This window comes from Buteo buteo, chromosome 4 (assembly GCF_964188355.1).
Source record: "Buteo buteo chromosome 4, bButBut1.hap1.1, whole genome shotgun sequence".
NCBI classification, from domain to species: domain Eukaryota; kingdom Metazoa; phylum Chordata; class Aves; order Accipitriformes; family Accipitridae; genus Buteo; species Buteo buteo.
The window spans coordinates 20,880,593-20,900,392 of NC_134174.1; the positions used below are offsets into that span (position 1 = coordinate 20,880,593).

The 19,800-nt window shown below is 46.2% G+C and overlaps 1 protein-coding gene across 1 annotated transcript; it reads right to left on the reverse strand.

The window, feature by feature from the left end:
• Positions 1-9,888: 9,888 nt before the first annotated feature.
• Positions 9,889-14,953, reverse strand: PIM3 (Pim-3 proto-oncogene, serine/threonine kinase). The gene is made up of 6 exons (XM_075024941.1): positions 14,383-14,953; positions 13,918-14,027; positions 13,694-13,744; positions 13,041-13,404; positions 11,648-11,824; positions 9,889-11,482 (listed from the first exon to the last, which is right to left on the reverse strand). The coding sequence occupies exons 1-6, from the start codon at positions 14,465-14,467 to the stop codon at positions 11,298-11,300; spliced, it is 972 nt and encodes a 323-aa protein (XP_074881042.1). The 5' UTR covers positions 14,468-14,953; the 3' UTR covers positions 9,889-11,297.
• Between the last annotated feature and the right edge of the window lie 4,847 nt (positions 14,954-19,800).

Consider the following 19,800-nt stretch of genomic DNA (forward strand, 5'->3'; position numbering starts at 1 on the left):
CTTTAATGTCATCACAGCAGCAATACACCTGGGATGTAAAAGCTGGTAGAAAATCCCTGGTGTCGGGGCTGGAGACAAGAGACAGAAACCAAGAAAGCCAAGAGATACAACAAACTAAAGTGTATGGTGTAAAACTAGCAAAGAGAGTGGTGAAGAGTCAAGAAATCCATGTAGCCAAAGGTGAACTCCAGGCCAAGGAACAGGCAGGGACAGACCAAAACCTGGCAAACTAGATAATAGCTAGCTCCTACAACACACAACAAGAAACAGACATAGCGATGAGATTCCCTTATCGCCGACCAGTCTAACAAGTCAACTCTTAATCTCGGCTTTGGCCAAATGGCTGACTGCAGCTCAGTTTTCTTGACAGATACAGCAGCATCTATTACACTCTGACAAGAACTTGGAGCCCATATGACACCCTGCCCAGAAAAAAGTAACGTGATACACACCTCATACATGTTCCTACATAATGATGATGCAGCAGGACGCTGATATATGTAAGGAGCCATTGAAAACAGGCTGTGTTTTGCAAGTCTTTGCACCTCGCTGTAATAATAAACAGTAATCAGTCATTGTCATTTTTCTGCATTTTTCCTTCTGACTCTTTAGAGGAGTGTTACACTAGAGCATTCTGGTTTCATTAGCTTTGAACAAGCTGCTGCAGTCACTTCCCTGGAAATGGCAAATATACACAAAATCACTTTTTTTTATGAGTATTGTAATAAAGATTCAAGAAGGAGTGATTGTACAATATTCTAGTGCCCATATCATTCACAAGACCAGACTACCACAACGAATCCCCAAATCTGTGAAGCAATTTTTTTCCCCTCACTGTTCTTCACTTTCTAGTTTTAAGCCCATTCAATTTCATTAGTATTCCTTCACTGTGTTGTCAGCCTGCATTATGGTGGGGTTTTGGAAGGCCTTCAATAAAAGAATACTTGACTGTGCTACAACCCTCACCCTTTGTACCTCTGTTCAGATCCCAACAGAATGAATTTCTAAATGCCTGCATGTTGCAGGAAACATGAATTCCTAATGAATCTTAGGATACAAGTCTAAACAGATGACAGTACTTTCCAATCTGCTACGGAAACAATATGTTTTAATTAAGTATAAGGTTTAATAAAATTTTCACTCCTTGTACAAAAATGAATGGTGATTAACAGACGGCTGACAAGCCAACTCTAATAATTTCTGATTAAATGCTTTTGTTTAGTGTTTTCAGTCACTCTCTACAGGGAATTAATTACTGGAAATGAAAAAAATGAAGGTTCATGCCAGTTTAATATCCTTGAGAAAGTGGAAGGTAATCAACTGTATAAATTACAGTGGCATATGCAGGCCAGCTTGCGGTCAAAATTTGTACAACATATCCCAGCCAGTTTTTAAGTTGGTTAGATTGAAAAGCGTGCGTGAGGAAAATCCATCTCAAGTAGCTACTCCATAGTCTTAAGTAAGCAGTGAGCAGCTGTATTCAGAACAAGATGCCATTGTGACTTTTCTTCAGTTCATGATTTTTTTTTTAATGACATTTACTTATTTACAGTGGCCACTACTACTGTAGGTTCAAAACATATGTTTACATGATTCTTTCATGCTGCAAATTATTCTTTAAATAAGCAAACCAGCTTCTAAGGGCAAATCCGCATGGAAATACTTGAGAAGAACCACCCACCAGTGATTTAATGGGAAGGGTGTGAGTAGATAGGCAGGGAGTGCTGTCACCCTACTCCCAGGAGCTGTTTGTTGCAGTAGGCACTTACCTATGGACCTAAACTGAAGTTTAATCTAGCTTTGTTAAGGCCATTCCAGCTAAATTGGTGTAACAGGTACTCCAATAAATGTCCCCAAACAGGTTTTGTATAAAGCTAATAAAAACAGAAAAGGAACCACTTTTTATTATCCATTGTCCTCAAAGAGGTGCTAGTTTGAAAATTTACCTGGGAAAGTTTACTTGGCAGCAAGCTTGAGTAGGCAAACCCTTAGCTGAAGTCTGTGAATCTAGACTTTTTGTTCCTCTGAGTTGATTGCCAATTAACTTGAGTTAGTTAACAGCTTTGTAAGTGTTAATCTATGTATTTCATGACCAATTGAACACAAATGTTTGTGTTTTTCTCCAGGTCTAAGCCAATTGGCAATCAATTAACTTGAATTTTAGCAGCTGCAAATGCAGTACTCTAGAACAAATACACGCTTTCTGTACAAAGTGAAGGCTGATTTTTCCCTGCAGAAAACCAGTACCAAGTCATTTGATGTCTTATCACTATGCTATTCGAAGTGTCTTCCACTTCAGTTTGTCTCCAGTGCCCCATAAGCTTTGTACGGGCCATGTGCAAGAGCTGAGAGAGAACTTTGTGCGTGCTTCTGATAATCTTGTGTTTGTCCAGGGATTCTTTAAGATTTTCTAATACTACCTTGATAATCACCATTTATGCTGTTTAGTTGTCAGTGAACTTCAGCTGAGCTAACCTGTTCATTGCACAAGACATACTATAGCAGTCTGCAATATTAGTAAATTATATAGTCATATATATAAACTTGTGTCATTCAAAATTCCCATTAAACAAATTCAAAGTTTTCCAGTGGAAGTGAAAAATCAGTCAGGAAGAGTAAATAATTTCAGGCATTTTGGGGTCACTACCTACAGCCAAAGGTAAGAAAATATGATTAAATATTTAATTCATCCACGATGGAGATTCACGGGGATCTAAATTTCTGTTCACTTTTTTAACTCTTCTCCAGTAGATTTCACTAGGAGCTGGAACAGCAGAGGCCTAAGAAATATGGACTAGGATAATGCAGAAGTGCATTTCCTAGAGTTCTGTTTTTATTTTGTATTATACAACATATGATAATTATAATTAATTATATAATAAATGTAAGTATAATAAACATTTTTTCTTTTTTTAGAGTTCTAGAAAATAGAAGGAAGTTTCTTAATAACTTGGCTAAATGTTCAGTGCTGTCAACTATATTACTTTGCTCTGGAATCGAGAAAGCTTTTCTATAAGGTGGCAGCAAGATGTAGGCAAAGGGTTGCTGTCAGATGTATAGTCACCATCAGCCAATGAAGTTCCTAAAGCGCTGTGAAAGCTATGTGGGTGAAAAAGACCACTGGCACCAGTGCAGGTTTTGCCATTGTGGACGTTAGATTTAAAAATAATATTCATTAATTAATAAGAACTTAGTAAAGAATATGAAAGTGTGTATTATCTGTTCTGCAAGCATGACTCATAGACATTCGCCTCATCACCTGTATCAGTAGGAGTTTGTCACAGATCATAAAAGGAGTCGGATCATGCCCTTGGTTTGTGACATGAAAAGTCTGTTCAGCAGAGGAAGAGGAAAAGTGAGGTATCAATTATTATCAACATTGTTATGAACACTTTCTCACACTAACAGGCAGTTACATGGGAAAAAAGACTTCTAGTGAGTAACTGCTCTTTGTGGTGTTAACAAACATACCACCCAGGCCTCAGGTTTTGAGACAATTTTTATGTTCTACTTTTCTTTCAAGTTACCTTGCCCTTGCTTTCCAAATAACTCGTTTGTTGTCTCACAGAGAGATGCGGCTCTGACTTCTGAAAGACAGAAGGGCTCCCTTTCTCCTCTCTCTACCGCTTTTCAGCCTTGCAGTGGTGGGTTTTCTTGACAGCTTCAGGCTTTCTTATTCATTTTCTCTCTAGGGCAGCCCTTCTTTTGTCACAAGCTACGAGGTGATCCTGTAGTCATTACCCAAGCAACATTTCCCTTGCAATGATTGGGATTTTTGGACAAGAACTGCAGAATTGGGTCCTATGCCACCAAGAGCACTTTGGCTAGGAGTTGTCAGGGAAATTACGATACACAGCTATTAGAGCTAGTTGAGTGGATCACCACAAGCACTAGACTGGGGAACAGTGTATCTTTAAAATGCACTCAAAATTCATGGTTTACATAGGGACTGACCAAGATTTCCAAGATCAATTGCTGAAGTTTTCCTTTAAGTATATTGGAACACTATATTTGAAATTATGAGTAGCGGTAGAAATATCCTAGAGATGACAATGAAGCTCGTGCCTGCTGAAGAGACTCAAAATGACAGAGAAATGGGGAAATCATAGATCCTGAGATAAAACAATAAATACAATTATGATCTCTCAACTCATTTGCATTACTTTTTCTCGCTGCAACTTTTTTTCTTCATGCATAGCTGTAAAGTGTCATTATTTATTAGCTATTCTGAAATGTTTCATGTATTTTCTCATTTGCAAATGTACCTGTGAAGCTGGTTAAAAAGTAGGGCATACTGTTGAGATGTGTAAAAATATTCATGAATTAAGTTCTGATCTTTGTAAGATTCTGAGTGATCCGAATTCTTCCACTTCATCAGGACCTGAGGTACTCTGTACCTTTCAAGCAAGTGCTCAGCACCTGATTTGAAAAAAAGCCACCTAAAATAATTTACGTGCAAGGTTAAAACCAGCAGGATTTGTCAACTTTCCTTGGAATTTGTTGCAGAAGTTATAAGTTAGAAACTAATGGGTCTGCTTGATCGTACAGAGTAGAGAAAATGAAGTTTGTTATTACACATATCCTTTCTTCAGCAGCAATGTCTCCCTTCCCCCAGCCCCCAGCCCCAAGCGGTTGTGCATATTCCCTCACTTAGGCTGGGTCGTTATCAGAGAGATCAGTTTATTGATTTGAGTATCAGTGCACCAGGGAAAGGAAGGGATGGTGTGAGGGAGGACCGGTTTAGCTGATGCTGGCTTTGAGAAAAGGTCAGTAGCCCCATAGCCTCACCATCATGAGAAAGTCTGTCACTACTTCATTGATTAGGTCAAATCTGCATTAAAAAGTGTTTTGCAAGTAGCAAAAGGGGCACTGCCAATAAATTTTATATTGGTTCAGCAAGCAGACTGAAACCTCTTTTTGTTAACTCATGAGCATTAGGCTGATGAAATCCAAAGTATTTTAAAATCAGTTGTAATTTCTAGATGATTTATGAAAAATGCTTGTTCTAAAAATGGTGATTTGATGTACTCCACAGTCAGTTTACTCTGGTGTTCAGCTATCGTTCCAGATATAAAGCTCTTCCTTACCACAACTTAATCCGCCTTCCTGTGGATACATTTATCTATTTACCTCTGCTTGGACAATAGACAAGTTACCTCTAGAAAGCTGAGGTTTGTTGTGCTTCGCTATGCTGATATAAATCTGTATATTGTAAGGCTTTTGCTATTACATAGGCATTTAAAAAACAGAAAAAAACCTTGCATGGAGTCTGAACACGGGAACGGTTCCTGCCGATTAATGGACATCTTCTCATAGGATGGTCTTGAAAGAGACTGTTCCCTTTCATGACACTATTAGGTTTGGAAACTTTTGGCAAAAATAAAACCATCTGGGGGATCCCCACTCCAACCTTTTATAGCATATGCTTGTTAACATATTTATATATTTTAACTAGAATAGACTGATATTTGATGTTATGTTTTCCTGTCCTAAAACAAGGGAAGCAGAAAAGTGAAGAGACAAACTTCAATCCTGAAACCAGACCATTCATAATTACCAAAACAGGTGTTGCAAGCAAAACTTCTTTATTTCCACAAAACAGCATTTTTTTTTTGGTAGAACATATATACAAAAAAAATATTCCAACTAGCTATTACACTATGATTCACAAAAAGATAGAACATTTTTTTCAGAATTCTGCACAGAATGGAGCAAAATACCCTTCAGTTTTCAGTATAATTTTCTGTAATCTTTCATTACTCCTGATTGGAGAGTTAAAGTGACTGCTGAGTCATTAATAGTAAACAAAGAAGCATATTGATCCACAAGATGCTCTGTTGCCTGTGACTTAATTGTAATTTCAAGGTTTAACACAGACTTACCTGAGAGAGTGCCAGTTAAAGTATGCATCTCACTAATTCTCTTACTGGACGAGTATAAGCAGCTTTTTACATAATGGTTTGTGTAGTCCATTAGCAGAGTATTAGCTATAATAGATAACATTCTTACTAAGACCATATTAATTAGAGCTTACACACAGCTAATCTGAGACCTGTACTGAATTTATATTGTTAGGTAAGCATAATGCTTCCATAGGCAAGTAATTTCCTTCATGGTGCTTTTAAGGAAAAGGAAACCCTAGCATCTGAGACATAAATATGCAAATTTTAACAGATATTTGGAAACCACGTAACATTTTTTAAAACTTGAGTGCTCAAGGCCATATTACAAATAATAGTAAGATTATGAGCAGCAAAGGACACAAAAGACTGAATACCTTTTAAACTTATTGGAGCAGAAGGAGTGAGATAGCGAGCTAAGAAAATCTCTGCTAGAATTTCATGGATTTATGTTACTGCTCCTCATTTTGCCTTGAGTCAGGCCCCAGTTCTGGGGTTCTCTAGTGTAACTTCTCTTCAGCAAAAAAAAAGACTGGTGTGTCTCTATGCTCACATTTTTTATTGATCCACATGAATCCACCAGTTTTGAGATAAACATTCTCTGAAATTAATTGGTTAGGAATCCTGTCTAAATACAGATTTAAATTTATTTTTAGTTGCATGGGTTTGTGGCCTCCTTATCACTTTGTTAAGCAGTTCTGCAATATAACCAAAGCTTAATATGTCTCTGGTATATGAGCTACCTGAAGGAACCCCTTAGGCAAAAACATATTAAATTTTTAAATCACAGATAACCATGAAACTAAGCAATAGCAAATTTATAAGCATAGCAAACTTTAGTACACTATCAGAAAAACTATGTATTGCAATGAAATTAAAATGCCACCATCTTGACTTCTGCTACCAACAGTAGGATCACTGCTGTTAGTAGAAAAAAATCCACTAACAATAAGCTGATAGGGCCACAATGTTCTGTTATCTAGTTACACCGCTGAGAATTATTGCCCATCTGTGTGCCAGAAGACAAGTGCTTCTCATCGTGACTGAAATGAAGTGGAAGAATGAGGGCTAATATGCTCGTAAATGCTCATGCCAAGAGTCATGTAAGTGACTGGGGGCTCACTAGGCAGGTTACCTCTGTAACTTCAGATGCAGAGTTGACAACCTTTTGAATTCATACCGCCCTCTCCCATTTTTATTGAAAAGCTATTTTCATATTTGGAGTAGCTTTTCTTTTTTTTTCTTTTCCTTCTTTTTGTAATGGTAGCTTTTCAAACATTGTGGGATATTTAAGTATTAGCCATACTTCTCTGTATTTAAAAATATCAGTCAGCAGTGTTTTAAAATCTCCCTTCCCAATTTATGCATCATCATTATTTTTGGAACATATACTTTAATTTCACCAACAGAGGTCAGTAAACCACTGAAAGAGAACCATAAGTGTTTGGCGAGAACACACCCTCGTCAATCTTTCTAACATCTTTCTGATAGTTTTGTTCAAAGGGCTCTTGTTCAGCTGCTTCAGTAAATATAAGCTTAGTTAACTAAAAGAAAAAAAAAGAAGAGAGTATATGCTTATGCGTGCAGGAGCATGAGTTTTATTAGGGATATGAGTTACAGAAAATACTACACTGTTAAAAATCTTCTAGCATTAGAATATATTTGAAATACCTGCTATGACGCCAATAGCATACATAGATGCATAGGTATGATCATTGCTAAATCAATTTGTCAAGGTTAAAACAGGCTGTGATTTAAATGGTAGTATTTTGACTGATCTGCTGAATTCTACCTTTCAAGCTTTGTGCTATTGAAAACCAACCTAGTGCGGAGAGAGTATGAAGAGGAGGATCCCAGAGAAGTAACATTTAATGATATTAAAATACCAGATTGAAGCGCAGGAGAAACTAAGAGCTGTCACCGACTTGCTCATTTTGGCAGTAACACTCAGCTAATGGAACTATATTAACACATCATTTTCCAACTTTCAACTGTAATGAAAAGCTATTTTTACAAATCATTACTTTCGGTATATGGTGTTTCAGCCACGTGGATTCTATTAGTGTACAGGGGAGTTTCACAACTAAAGCTGCCTGTGCAGTACTGAAAGTGCACCTTTTATGTTGAGCTAATCCCAGAGGGGAGTCAGCACTCGCGCCTGTGTCCTTTTGACCTTTATCCTTTTAATGCATTTTGCCTCAGTAGCAAAAGGTGAAAACCTAGTTTTTATGTTTCAAAACAGACCGCTTCAACAGCAATTCTCTATGAAGCTAAGGAAAGTAACATATGCTCCTGTGGAAACGTTGAAAGTCCCTAGTTCAGCAATCAACAATAGCTTTACAAACGTATTTTTATAATCACTTTTCTGGTAGCCCTTTGAAGCTCACCCGTACGGCCTCGCTACCACCCCTCTCAACAGCTGCGAGCATGTGAAGCCACTGGAGTGGAAGATGTTAATTATCATCAGCTACTGGAATTTCTCCAGGGACCACTTGTGGTTGGAAACATGCTTCCCTAAAGAACTGCACTAGGCGCTGGGATCATCTCTCCTGTAGCTTATCCGAGTCCCTCTGCTTAAGCAAAAGAAATAATCAATTAAAACTCCCTATCTTCACTTTTAAAGTGTTCTTCTCTCAGGACACGATTATGTGATTTTCCTAAGCAATCTTAACTGTAAAAATCCTTTATTTCTGTGAATAGAGTTCCAACAATAGGCATTTTCATGTATATGTGAGTTTCCCAGGGACTAGGTTTAGCATACATACAGATTTTGACTAAAACTGGAGAAACAAGTCTGAAATGAAATAGGAACAAAACCAGAAAGCATAGAAGACAGACAAATTGATGGACACAACTGCGTGCAGTTTGTTTTTTTTCCCCTATCAAGAGTCATTTGTATTTCCTTTTTATGGCCAAGAAAAAGCTACGCAACCTTCCCCCCACGTCATCAGAAAACCATACACACAAAAATGGTCTTTCCCCTTCTGCTTTACCTCCTGCTATTCAGTGGCATTTTGAGTCTAAACTAGTTAGCATCAGGGGCTTGATGTGATGTCAGCAGGTGAGATATTCCCCACAGGAACCAAAATAATAGTAGATGAGCTGGCAGGAAGATCTCCAGAAAAGGAAATAACAGAAAAGCAAGATTCCAAGCATAGACTTTCACTGTGACTACTACAAAGCACCTTTAATGGCCGAATACATCCTTAAATATACCTTGTAGATCCCTCTGTGGTAGTTAAACTTAGTAATCACTACCACCCCCACAAAAAGACCAAGTCGGGTCAGTCTCTAGCTGCAGAGAAACCAAGATGAACTCAGTAATCTGCAGGACTTGACTCCCAACGTGCTAAGAAGAATGCTGAGGACAGTTCACTTGCCCTTTGCTGCGGATGAGTATGGCACGTTCCCCAGTACTTTATGAAGTGACATAGAGCCTTTTTTGATAACTTACAGGAGCTGAAGAAAAACAGCCACCCCGCTCTCTAAGAACGCTGTCCCTTTCCTGTAAGGGCACAGGAAATCCCCCTCCGCCCCCCGGAGGAAGGGGTAAGCAGGAGGAAGGAAACTGAACCTAATGGAAAGTAAACATGTCAACTGTGAAAACAGTAACGACCAGTAACTACAAAAATCCTTCCTTGTTATACCCAAGGACAATGAGTACTCTGGTATTTCAGTTATTCAGTGTTTACAGAGTTAAACCCCCCACAATCACTGGCCAATTCCCTTCTGTGTACACCACTAGTGCTGTTGTATTGTACACCTTCTCCAGTTCAACATCAAATACAGTGATCAAGATGTAGATACAGTCAAGATGAAGGATTGCTTAATTCTTCCAAAATGGCCACTGCTTAATGGCATAGACCTATTAACTCCGGGTCAGCTGCTGTAGGCCTTTACAAGCCACAGAAAGTAACAGAATAGGTGTTCCCTAGCTGGCATCAAAAGTAACGGTGAAGATAAAAGTGAGCACACAAACACAGAACTGTTATATACAAAAAAAGTTTAATTGAAATACCTGTATAAAAAATATGATCTCCATACATTTCACACTGTTAAACAGAAGAAAAAAAAATCCAAATCCAAGCTGCATAAATGCAACCAGATCACAGAAACACAGCTATTAAAATAAATTAAGGTTTATGACTCTGCCACTCTACCTTCCAGAGCCAATGCACGGAGACTGTACAATGTCAATAATTTAAAACCCTTCCAAACAGCATTACTTTACATTTCTGGTACAATAATACCAGACAAAAGGCATACTGACTAACTTTAAAAAGTCATTCTATTTCCCTTAAATTAGACTTTGTACAACAATTTTCCATCTTCCAACAAAAATTGATAAGGTCAGAAAATTTTTTTCTTTTTTTTTCTTTTTTTTAAACAAAAGTTGACAGGAATGCAGAAAAAAAGTGCCATGGGCAAACCACTAGAATTCCCATGGGGAGAAGGAGGGGAAAGCACAGTGTTGAATAACTCTAACCAAATAAATTAACCAAATAAATAGCCACAGCTGAAACCTGTGGGAGGTCTTCTAAACTCCAAACAATAAATAACTGTATAGTACATGGGAAAAACCGAGTTTACATAAACACATTATACAGGTATGGAAAAAAAAAGTAAAGTCCTTGAATATTGCATTGATTGTGCATTCAACATGCCCATACATACTTTAAGACTCGCAGGGTGACAAAAGGCCGGGGGGAGTTGAGAAAGGGGCTTCTCATGCCCAATGGTAGAGATGATAAAAGGAAACATGAATAAATGTTTCTGATAAAAAAGCTGATATACCTGTTCATATTTCTGTGCAGGCTATAGGAAATATTTTGAGCAGCAGAGGTGGGTTGGATTTGGAAAGGGCCAGGGGGCAGGAGTGAAATGTCTGTGTTCAAGTATTCCATCACCAGTGGATGGGACTACTTCATTCAATCACCGAACATGTTCTCCAATGCATCATAGGAGCTGCTTCCTCCAGCACTGAGTCTAAAGGGAGCAAATTCCTATAATGAACTGGATCTTCTTTGGACATACACAGCTCAAAAAAGAAAGTCCCACTGAAGCAGCTTTCAAAAAGGCACTCAAAAGCAAATAAAATCTAGTCCAGGCTCTATGAGAGCAAAAAAGTTTACCATGTATTCAAGAGGTCACTGCTTTCTTAATAAGGTCAGTCTGTGACTAAGTACTGGCCTGCAACTCCCAAACATCAGCGTTTCCAAAGGAAATCTCTCATTCCAAAGCAGAAACCAGCAAAGGGGGAAAATAAAATCAAGTCCCTCAGACAAAGATTCAACTACAGAATAATGAATGCATTTTTCTAGCCCCTCCTACGTATTGGCAGCAGCACTGTGGTCTTTCTGCTTGTAGCTCCCCTCCCAGTGCGAGGTCCTTAGTAATTCACAGACTCTCATTACTTGAACTTGTGCTAGATACATCAGTATCAAGGGTCCGTAGCCTTATGTCACAGTCCTCAGACTTCACTACTTCAGATTTGTGCATCCATTGATGGTCAAAAATTTGCTCAAGTGTTGGTCTGTCTGAAGGCCTCAGTGAAAGGCACCATTTGATCAGCTGTTGACATTCTGTAACAAACAAACAACAAAGCAATTTTAGACTACGAAAGGAAAAAGACAATCCTGAATAAAAAGTATCCACACGTACAAGCTCTAATGTACAGGGCTATTTAAAAAAAATTAGAAAAAAGAAAAAAAAAGAAAAAAGCCCCATGTGACCCCTATACAACTCACCAGGTGAAATTCTTCTCCTGAAGTATAATCGTCCCCTCAAGATTTCTTCATCTTGCTCAAAAGGGATGTCTCCGCAAACCATATCATACAGCAGAACTCCCAGAGACCATACTGTTGCTGACCTCCCATGGTATCTGTGGTATCTGATCCACTCTGGAGGGCTGTATACTCTCGTTCCTAAAAGCAGGGAGGGGGAAAAAAAAAATTGAGTCAAGGTTTAGTATTTCTCCATTGTTTGGATCCTTCTAGCACGGCTGAATGAGATTCGTAAACTTGTCATTTGCAAGTGGAAAAAAAACCCCAAACAAAACAAAACATCTCTTATGGGCCAAAGCCATTAGCGGTGTAATTTCAGGTCATCGGCAGGGTTACACCATCAACAAACTTGGCCCATCCGGTTGCGCTATTTTGTGGCGAGGACGAACACAGCCCCATCAGCTGACTGTTTACTGAGGCGAGCTCCCTTTCACTGACCACGTGGCGTCTGCAGCATCACACCAAAAATAGACACAAAAGGACAAAGGGGGCTGCCGGGGAGGAGAAGAGCGGGCAGCGAGAAGGTGAAACTCCGGGCTGCCCCTATTACGCAGGGCTAAGCTGCTTCACCCAATTCCGCAAGGCGGTAAACAGAATAGGGCTGCTTACGATTTCTATGTTTTTAAGGTGTCGTGTCCCCCCCGGGCTTCTCTGCGGCAGCTTTTCCCAACCTGCTCCCCCCGCGGGCTCCGTGGATACCAAACAAAACGGGGAATTCGTGATGCTGAGGGTCACGTGCGGCGGGGCTTCGGGTTTCACAACAAACAGATGTGAGTGCGGCAGCTGGGGGGGGCGGGAAGAGTCCCCCATCACATCAGTCACGCTCCAAGGGCAGGGGGAAACGCTCTCCCCTCCTGTCACGCACGGGCGTCTTTTCAGCTTTCCCATCGCTAAAGCGTCGAGCCCGGCCCCGAAGCTAGGATCGAGGCATTGCGAGGGAGCGTGCTTGTCCCCATCGCTTTAAAATCTGCAATGCGGGATTTCCAGGACACCGGCAGAAAGGGAGGGGGGCGGGCGGGAGCTACCGCTTCAAGTTAAAAAAAGCACCGCATATAAAAACTGCATATCCACACATGGAAATATCCGACACTGGCGAAGCCTCCATGTAAACAGATCGCCCTCTAGGAAAAAAAAAAGCCAAACCCAAACGCTTTTTCCAAGACAGGGAAACATAAACTGCTGCGTCACTGCCTGGAATCGCTCCTTCCCTACGCAACCGAACACCCCCGAGCCGCTTCGGCCAAAGGTTTCCGTTACCGACAGACCCGATACGAGCCCCGGCGGCAGAGGGGCTGCGCGGCAGCTGCCGGGGGGGTAAGGGGCATCGCCCCGGGCGGGGCGCGGGCAGGGCACGTACCGTCGAAATCGGTGTAGACCGTGTCCTTGAGGAGGGCCCCCGAGCCGAAGTCGATGAGCTTCAGCTCGCCCGTCCGGAGGTCGACCAGCAGGTTCTCGTCCTTGATGTCCCGGTGCACCACGCCGCAGCCGTAGCAGTGGCGCACCGCCTCCAGCACCTGCCGGAAGAACCCGCGGGCCGTCTCCTCGTCCAGGGCGCCCTTCTCCGTGATGAAGTCGAAGAGGTCCTTCACCAGCTCGGGCCGCTCCATGATGATCAGGTACCCGTCGGGCCGCTCGTACCAGTCCAGCAGCTTGATGACCCCTCTGAAGCCGGAGCCCACCTTCTTCAGGAGGACGATCTCCAGGGGCACCATGACGCCGCTCTGGGCACAGAAAGGGGAGGGGGGGGCGCGGGTCAGCGCGGCGGGAGGGGGTGGGGGGGCGAGGGGAGGGGGGAGGAGGGGCGGGCGGGGAGGAGGGCGCGGCCGGCGGGCCCCCTCCGCCGCTGCCGCAGTCCGAGGGGCGGGCGCGGCGCTGCGGCGGCGAACCCCCGCCAAATTCCCCCCCACCCCCCCCCGCCCCGACGCAGAGGCCGCGCCAGCGGGGCGGGCCCCGCCGCCCACACAATAGCCCCGCCGCGGCGGAGCCCCCGCGGCCGCCCCGGGTACTTACAATCGTGCCCCACTCGGTCACCCTCTCCTTCACCACATGCTTCACGGCGACCTGCGGAGCGGGGAGGAAAAGCGGGCGCCGTGAGCGGCGGGGCGGGCGCAGCCTGCGCCCCCGCCGCGGAGGGCAGGGCCGGGCCGGGCCGCGCCGCGCCCGCAGCCTCCCGCTCCCGCCCGCCGCCCCCCGTCCCCCCCAGCCCGGCCGGGAAGGGCCGTCCCGCGCCTCACCGGCAAGCCGTCGGCGATCCTGCTGCCCGCGTAGACGGTGCCGAAGCCCCCGCTGCCCAGCACGGAGCCCACCTGGTAGACTTTATCGAACGGCTCCTTCTCCACTTTCACTGCGGAAACGAGAGGGAAAACACACGGCGTTAGCGTCCGCAGCCGCGCCGCGCTCCGCCAAAAATTCAAAAAAACAAAAAATTAATGATAATAATAAAAGCCCCCAAACGCTCTGCCCGCTGGACGCGTGTTATGTGCGCTGCCCCAATTCTGCCCAAGGCTTCCTTATTATTTTTTTTTTTAAATTGTCTTCTTCAATTGAAAAAGAAAAAAAAAAGGGGGGTGAAAAAGCGCACCCCGAAGTTGCGGGGGCTGCCAGGCGCCGGTCAGAGGGGCCGGCCCGCGCCCCGCCCGGCGCGCTGAGCCCGTCGTAGGTGGGGGGACACCGCAGCCCCTGCGCCGGCCCCGCCGTACCTGGCTGGAGGATCTTCACCGGCAAGTGGTCCATGCTGGTGGGGCTGCAGATGTGAGCCAGCGAGCCGAACTTGGAGAGCAACATCTTCCGAGGGGGGGGCACGGCGAGTCCCCCGCGGCGGCGGCGCCGGCGTCCTCCCGGCTCGGCGCTCGGCGGCTGGGCGCTCCTCTCTCCGGAGCCGGCTGGCGGCGGCGGGCCGCCGGCACCTTCCGCGCCGCTCCTTCCCCGGCCGGCAGCGGGCACCGACGGAGTCCGCGGGGGCGCCCCGCCGGCACGGATCCCCGCGGCGGCCGCGCCGAGTCCTCCGGCGAGAGGCAGCCGCCGCCGCCGCTCTCCCTCCTCCAACCGGCGAGAGCCGCGCGGGGCCGCGCGGGCAGAGCCGAGCCGGAGCCGGTGCCGGAGCCCGCCGCGGAGGCAGGCGGGTTCGGGGGCTGCGGGGCCGCGCCTGGAGCCCGCCCCTGCGGGGGCCGCCGCGGCGGGGAGCGGGCTGGACGCCGCAGTGGAGCCGTGGCGGGCAGCAGGAGCCGCGCCGCCGCCGTGCCTGCCCGCGCGCTTCTGAGCCGGCGGCGCCGCCGAGCCGCCTCTTAACTCCCAATATTTTGGTGCGGGCAGAGCGCGGCGAGCGCGCCGAGGATATCCCTCCGCGGGGGAGGGGGAAACACCTCTCCCCGCCGCCCCGGCGGCCCCCTCCCCTCCGCGCCCGGGCGCCCGCGGTGCGGCGGCCGCGACTGCAGCCTCCCGCCCCGCCCCGCCCCATCGGGCGGGCGGGCGGGGGGGCGGGGGGCTGGGAACTACTTAGTTGTAGTAACCGACGCGCAGAGTTACAGACTGTCTGAGGAACGCATCACGCATTAGCAGCGGAAAAAAAAAAAAAAAAGAGGGCGGGGGGTGTGGGGGAGATTCTCCTATTTGCGTTTACATTTCCGCGCGGCCAATCGCCGGGCGCCTTTTCAAAGGACTACCGGTGCGGCCAATGAGGAGGGGGTCTCATTTGCATGCGGCGGAGTGGGGCCAGGCGGTAGGGCGGGAACGCCGCGGCGCGCCACGCCGGGCCCCGCCCCGCGGCTGCGGGAAGGTCGCTCCGCTCCGCTCAGCGCCGCGCCGCTCCGGGTCGGGCCGGGCCGGGCCGGGCGAGAGGCCGCGCGGGGGCGGGGCGCTGCCATCGCCGGGGCACGCCAGGCCGCGGCTTCGGCGGACCCGGCCTGCGGTGCAGGCAGCCCCCCCCGGCACGGCGCGTCAAAGCCCGCTTCTTCAGAAAGCCGGTGCTCGCCGAAGTAACGCGTGGCGCGCTCCCCCCGCCCGCCCGCCGCGGCGATGTCTCCTTCACCCCGCCGCTGCCCGCCTCGCCTCGGCGCAGCCCGGAGGCTTGCCGGCGGGGGGGGGGGGGGGACGACGCCGCCGGGCGCCTGCCCTCCGCTCCTGCTTCCGTCAGGCAGCTCCCCCCTGCGGAAGCCCCGCGGGGCCGATGCGGCGCGACGGCGGGCGCCGGTGCGGCGGCGGCGCGCCTCGGAGGAGCTGAGGGCTTCCCTCCCTTCCCCCGCCCCGCTCAGGCGCCGCGCCGGGAAGGGACACGGAGCCGTTCCGCTTCCCTGGTCCTGTCGCTGCGCGGGGCCGCGGCGCCTCAGCCGCCCGGCCCGGCCCGGCCCGCAGGGGGCGCTGCATCAACAGGAATCGGGGCGCGGCGGCGGGGGCGGCCTCCCCCTCCCCGGCCGGCTGCGAGGCAGCCTTTGAGTGTCTTCCTCCTCCTCCTCCTCCTCCTCCTTTTCCTCCTCGTCTTCGTCCTAGTCCTCCTCGTCTTCGTCCTAGTCCTCCTCGTCCGGCGGCGGCGTTCCGTGAGGCGCCCTCTTCCACCAGGCTTCGCCCGGAGCGGCCCCCGGGGGGCCGTTAGCGGGTGTTGGGGCGCTGCCACCGTGAGGCCCTGGGCAGCGGCCTTGCCTCAGGGGAGGCCGAGAGAGCTGGGAGAGCCCGGGGGAGAGGAGAGCCCGAGGGCGCTCAGGGGATCTTGGGGTGTCTGTCCAGCAAAAGCTGTGGGCCACCGGTTCAGAGATCAGTTAGGGCTGTGCGGGGTGGGCAACAACGCCTTGATAACTGTTCCGGCAGGTACTTTGAGACCGCTGGCTGGAGGCGCGCAAGCGGAGAAATGGCGTGCGGGTGCGCGAGGCCGGAGCTCCACCGGGGAATACCATGACGTTTGCGGGCAGGAGGTCAGCACCTCCGCATCCCCGGCACTGCCACCCCTTTTACACCACCGCAGTCCCAGGTGCATAATGGGAGCGTCTCATGTCCCCTCTGCTGACATCGGTGAAGTCGGAGGTACCGGTACTGCACGGGGATCCCTAATGTGAGGGTATTTTGGGACAATCGCTTGAAGAGCTGGCAGTCAGTCCTTCCCACCCTCGGCACTGGGAGAGCCTTGCAGTTGGCATTGTCTGGTAATAGTAGTGCTGTAAGCTGAGGCAGTCATGCCCATAAACAAAGCAAGGGCTTCTAAGGAGAGGTAATATCTTTTATTAGATTAGACCAGCTGATGTAAAGGTCAAGTTTTCAGGCACAGTTTCAACCCTTCATGTCCCAGAATGTGTTTTTTGAAGCTAGATCAGTTGAGCTATAAAAGTTACTACCTCTTGTACAGACCGTGATATTTGCAGAGGAACCAAACTAAACCATTCAGTTTATTGAGCAGCTGAAGAATTCAGGAGGTTTCATGTTTACAGATTTTTTTTTTTCTTGAAGCTAATTATTTGGATTTATCAGATAAAGCTAGAAGAAAGCTATTTTTTATATAAGATATCCTGCCTTTTGGCTATCTCTAATCACATGGAATAAGTTTCTCCAGATAATGGCATATGCATGCTATACTTATGTTTATTGCTGCTGAAATGTAAACAAATACAAACACTGGGAAGATTTCACGATCTCGCAATACATGTTCCAGGTTTATTTTAAAGAATTTAGCTGTAGCTGCCTTTTGCTATAATCCTTGTCAGCGGCTTGTTGTGAGTATTGTTTTAAATGGAGAAGTGGTGTTTCTCACTTCCAAAATGAGATCTCTGGTTATTGAAATAGCAAATATTTTTAAAGAGGGAAAACTGGCATTAAATATTAATTTGCATAAGTGCTAATTATTTAGGGAATTAACACTGCAAGTAGTTACTAATTCCTGTTTTTTTACATGGCTAAGCATGAAAAATCATGCGTGTATCGCTAGTCTGCAAACGTAAAAACATCAGGCCTTTTCATTCCAACTGCTTTGCAATTTCTTAAATCCATCTTTCTGTTGTCAGTCTATGCTAAATCAGTGATATACTTACCTTGAACCTGTTCAAGAAAATAATACAGAGTTTCCTCAAAATCCTGTTGAGTTTAAGCTAAAACTTCTTCAGCTCTATCAGCTGTAATACTTTTAGTCAAAAGAATATGGCATACTTTACACATCTACGTTTGAAGCAAAATGGTGATCTAAAAAAGACCATGATCGATGTCTGGTATTGGTATAACCCCCTATCCGATTTGTATTTTCACAACAGTGTAAAAGGAAGGGTATTCTATATTTAACATTAAAGAAAACAAGGTAGTTACTGTAAAAAAGTGATAAGGGGGTATTTGTTCTTCACTCACTTAATTTTGGCAGACAGACATTTAATTTGTGTACAGCTACAAGGACTCTTGGTTTGACAGAATTACAGATGGATCCCAGACATGGAATTTACCCTGTCTTTACACATAAGCCTTTCATGAGTTTGCGGTGCTCCTTTTGATCTGGCTTGGAACATGCAGTTCAGTGGTCCTAAACAATTATAGCTGCAGAAATATTTTATAAACTAGTTTTGGCCTCTTTAGCAGTGGCTTTGCAACTATAAATGGAAAATCATTCATGGGTAGGATGCCAGTTTGTTCTTTGATGTACGAATCATTTTTCTGTGCAGCGGTCCCTGAGCAGGCATGAGTTTGTCAGGCACAGAAATACGGAAGATCCATGGGAGTTTCTGCTTGCAGCACAGAGACAGTACCGCCTTCAGGCTACCTTTTAATGTCTGTATGGAACCCAGTTCAAAGTTTGCTGTGGCACATTGTCGGGTACTGCCCTGGTGGCATTAATGTGCTCTAATATATGCCTATAGCCATTGCAGGTCTTCTGGATGGGACTACCAAAATGCGTCTGTTTGCATAATGTGACCATAAGGAATGCTGCTAAGAATGCTCTAGCAGTAAAAGTCCATTAAAGATGATAAGAACATTGGTATTCTTAGGTCTGTCAACCTCCTCGTATGTCAAAGCTCCTAGCCGTCTTAATGACCCTTCACTTGACTCTCTTCAGTCTCTCTTTTATTTGGTGAGAGAACAAACTGAACACAGTGCTCCAGATGTGGCTTCATATGTGCTGAATAGAGGGCAATAATCATGTCCCTTGACCTGCTGGCTGTGGTCTTGCTAATGCAGTCCAAGATGCGGTTAGTCTTCATTACCGCAAGGACACGCTGCTGACTTTGTTCAGTTTGTGGTCCGCTGGGTCCTCTCCTGTAGAACCGTTAGTCCCAGCCTGCGCTCCTCCGTAAGTATATCCTGTCCCAGGTGCAGGACCTTGTATTTATCTTTTTGGAACTTCAAAACAGATGTATCTGTTAGACACTCATTAAGCTTTGTGAGGTTTCCCTGAATGGCAGCTATAGCCTCCAGTATACCAACAGCTCCCCTTGATTTGGTGTCACCTTGTACTTCCTAAGGGGTCTCATCATGTAGGTCATGGATGAAAGTGTTAAATAATATCAGCCCTTGTATTGATCCCAGAGAATACCACTTGGAATCACCTGCTAATTGGACTTCAGTTATTAGCTACCCTTGGAGGCCAGTGATCTGGTCAGTTTTTAACCCACCTCATAGTCCACCTGTAACTCCATGGTTTGGCTGCAAGGATGCTAGGAAACTGTTTCAAAGGTCTTGCTCTAGACAAGGAGAACAACACCTGCTGCTCTAACCTCACCCAGAGAGCCTGTCATGTAGTTGTAGAGGGCATTCGGTGACTGAACACAGTTTGCCCTTGCAAAATTCAAGATGGCCATTCTGAATAACATTCCTGTCGTCGTGTGAATGGAAGTGGTTTCCATGAGTACTTGCTCCATGATTTTCCCAGTGACTGAGAGAAGGTTGGTCATCCTGTCATCACCCAGATTCTCCTGGCAATTTTCTAAGACAGACATTTTTATAGTTGTCGGAAACCTCTGATCACCGTGACCTTTCACAAGGGACAGAGATTGCCCTTCCAATGACATTTGCTGGCAGTCTTAGTACTCTCAGATGTACCCTGTCCAATCCCATGGACTTGTATTACATTTTCAGCTTGTTTAAATAGACCCTAACCTGATCCTTGCTACTTGACATGGAGCTCTGGGAGGCCTGAGAGCAGACCTTGCCAGTAG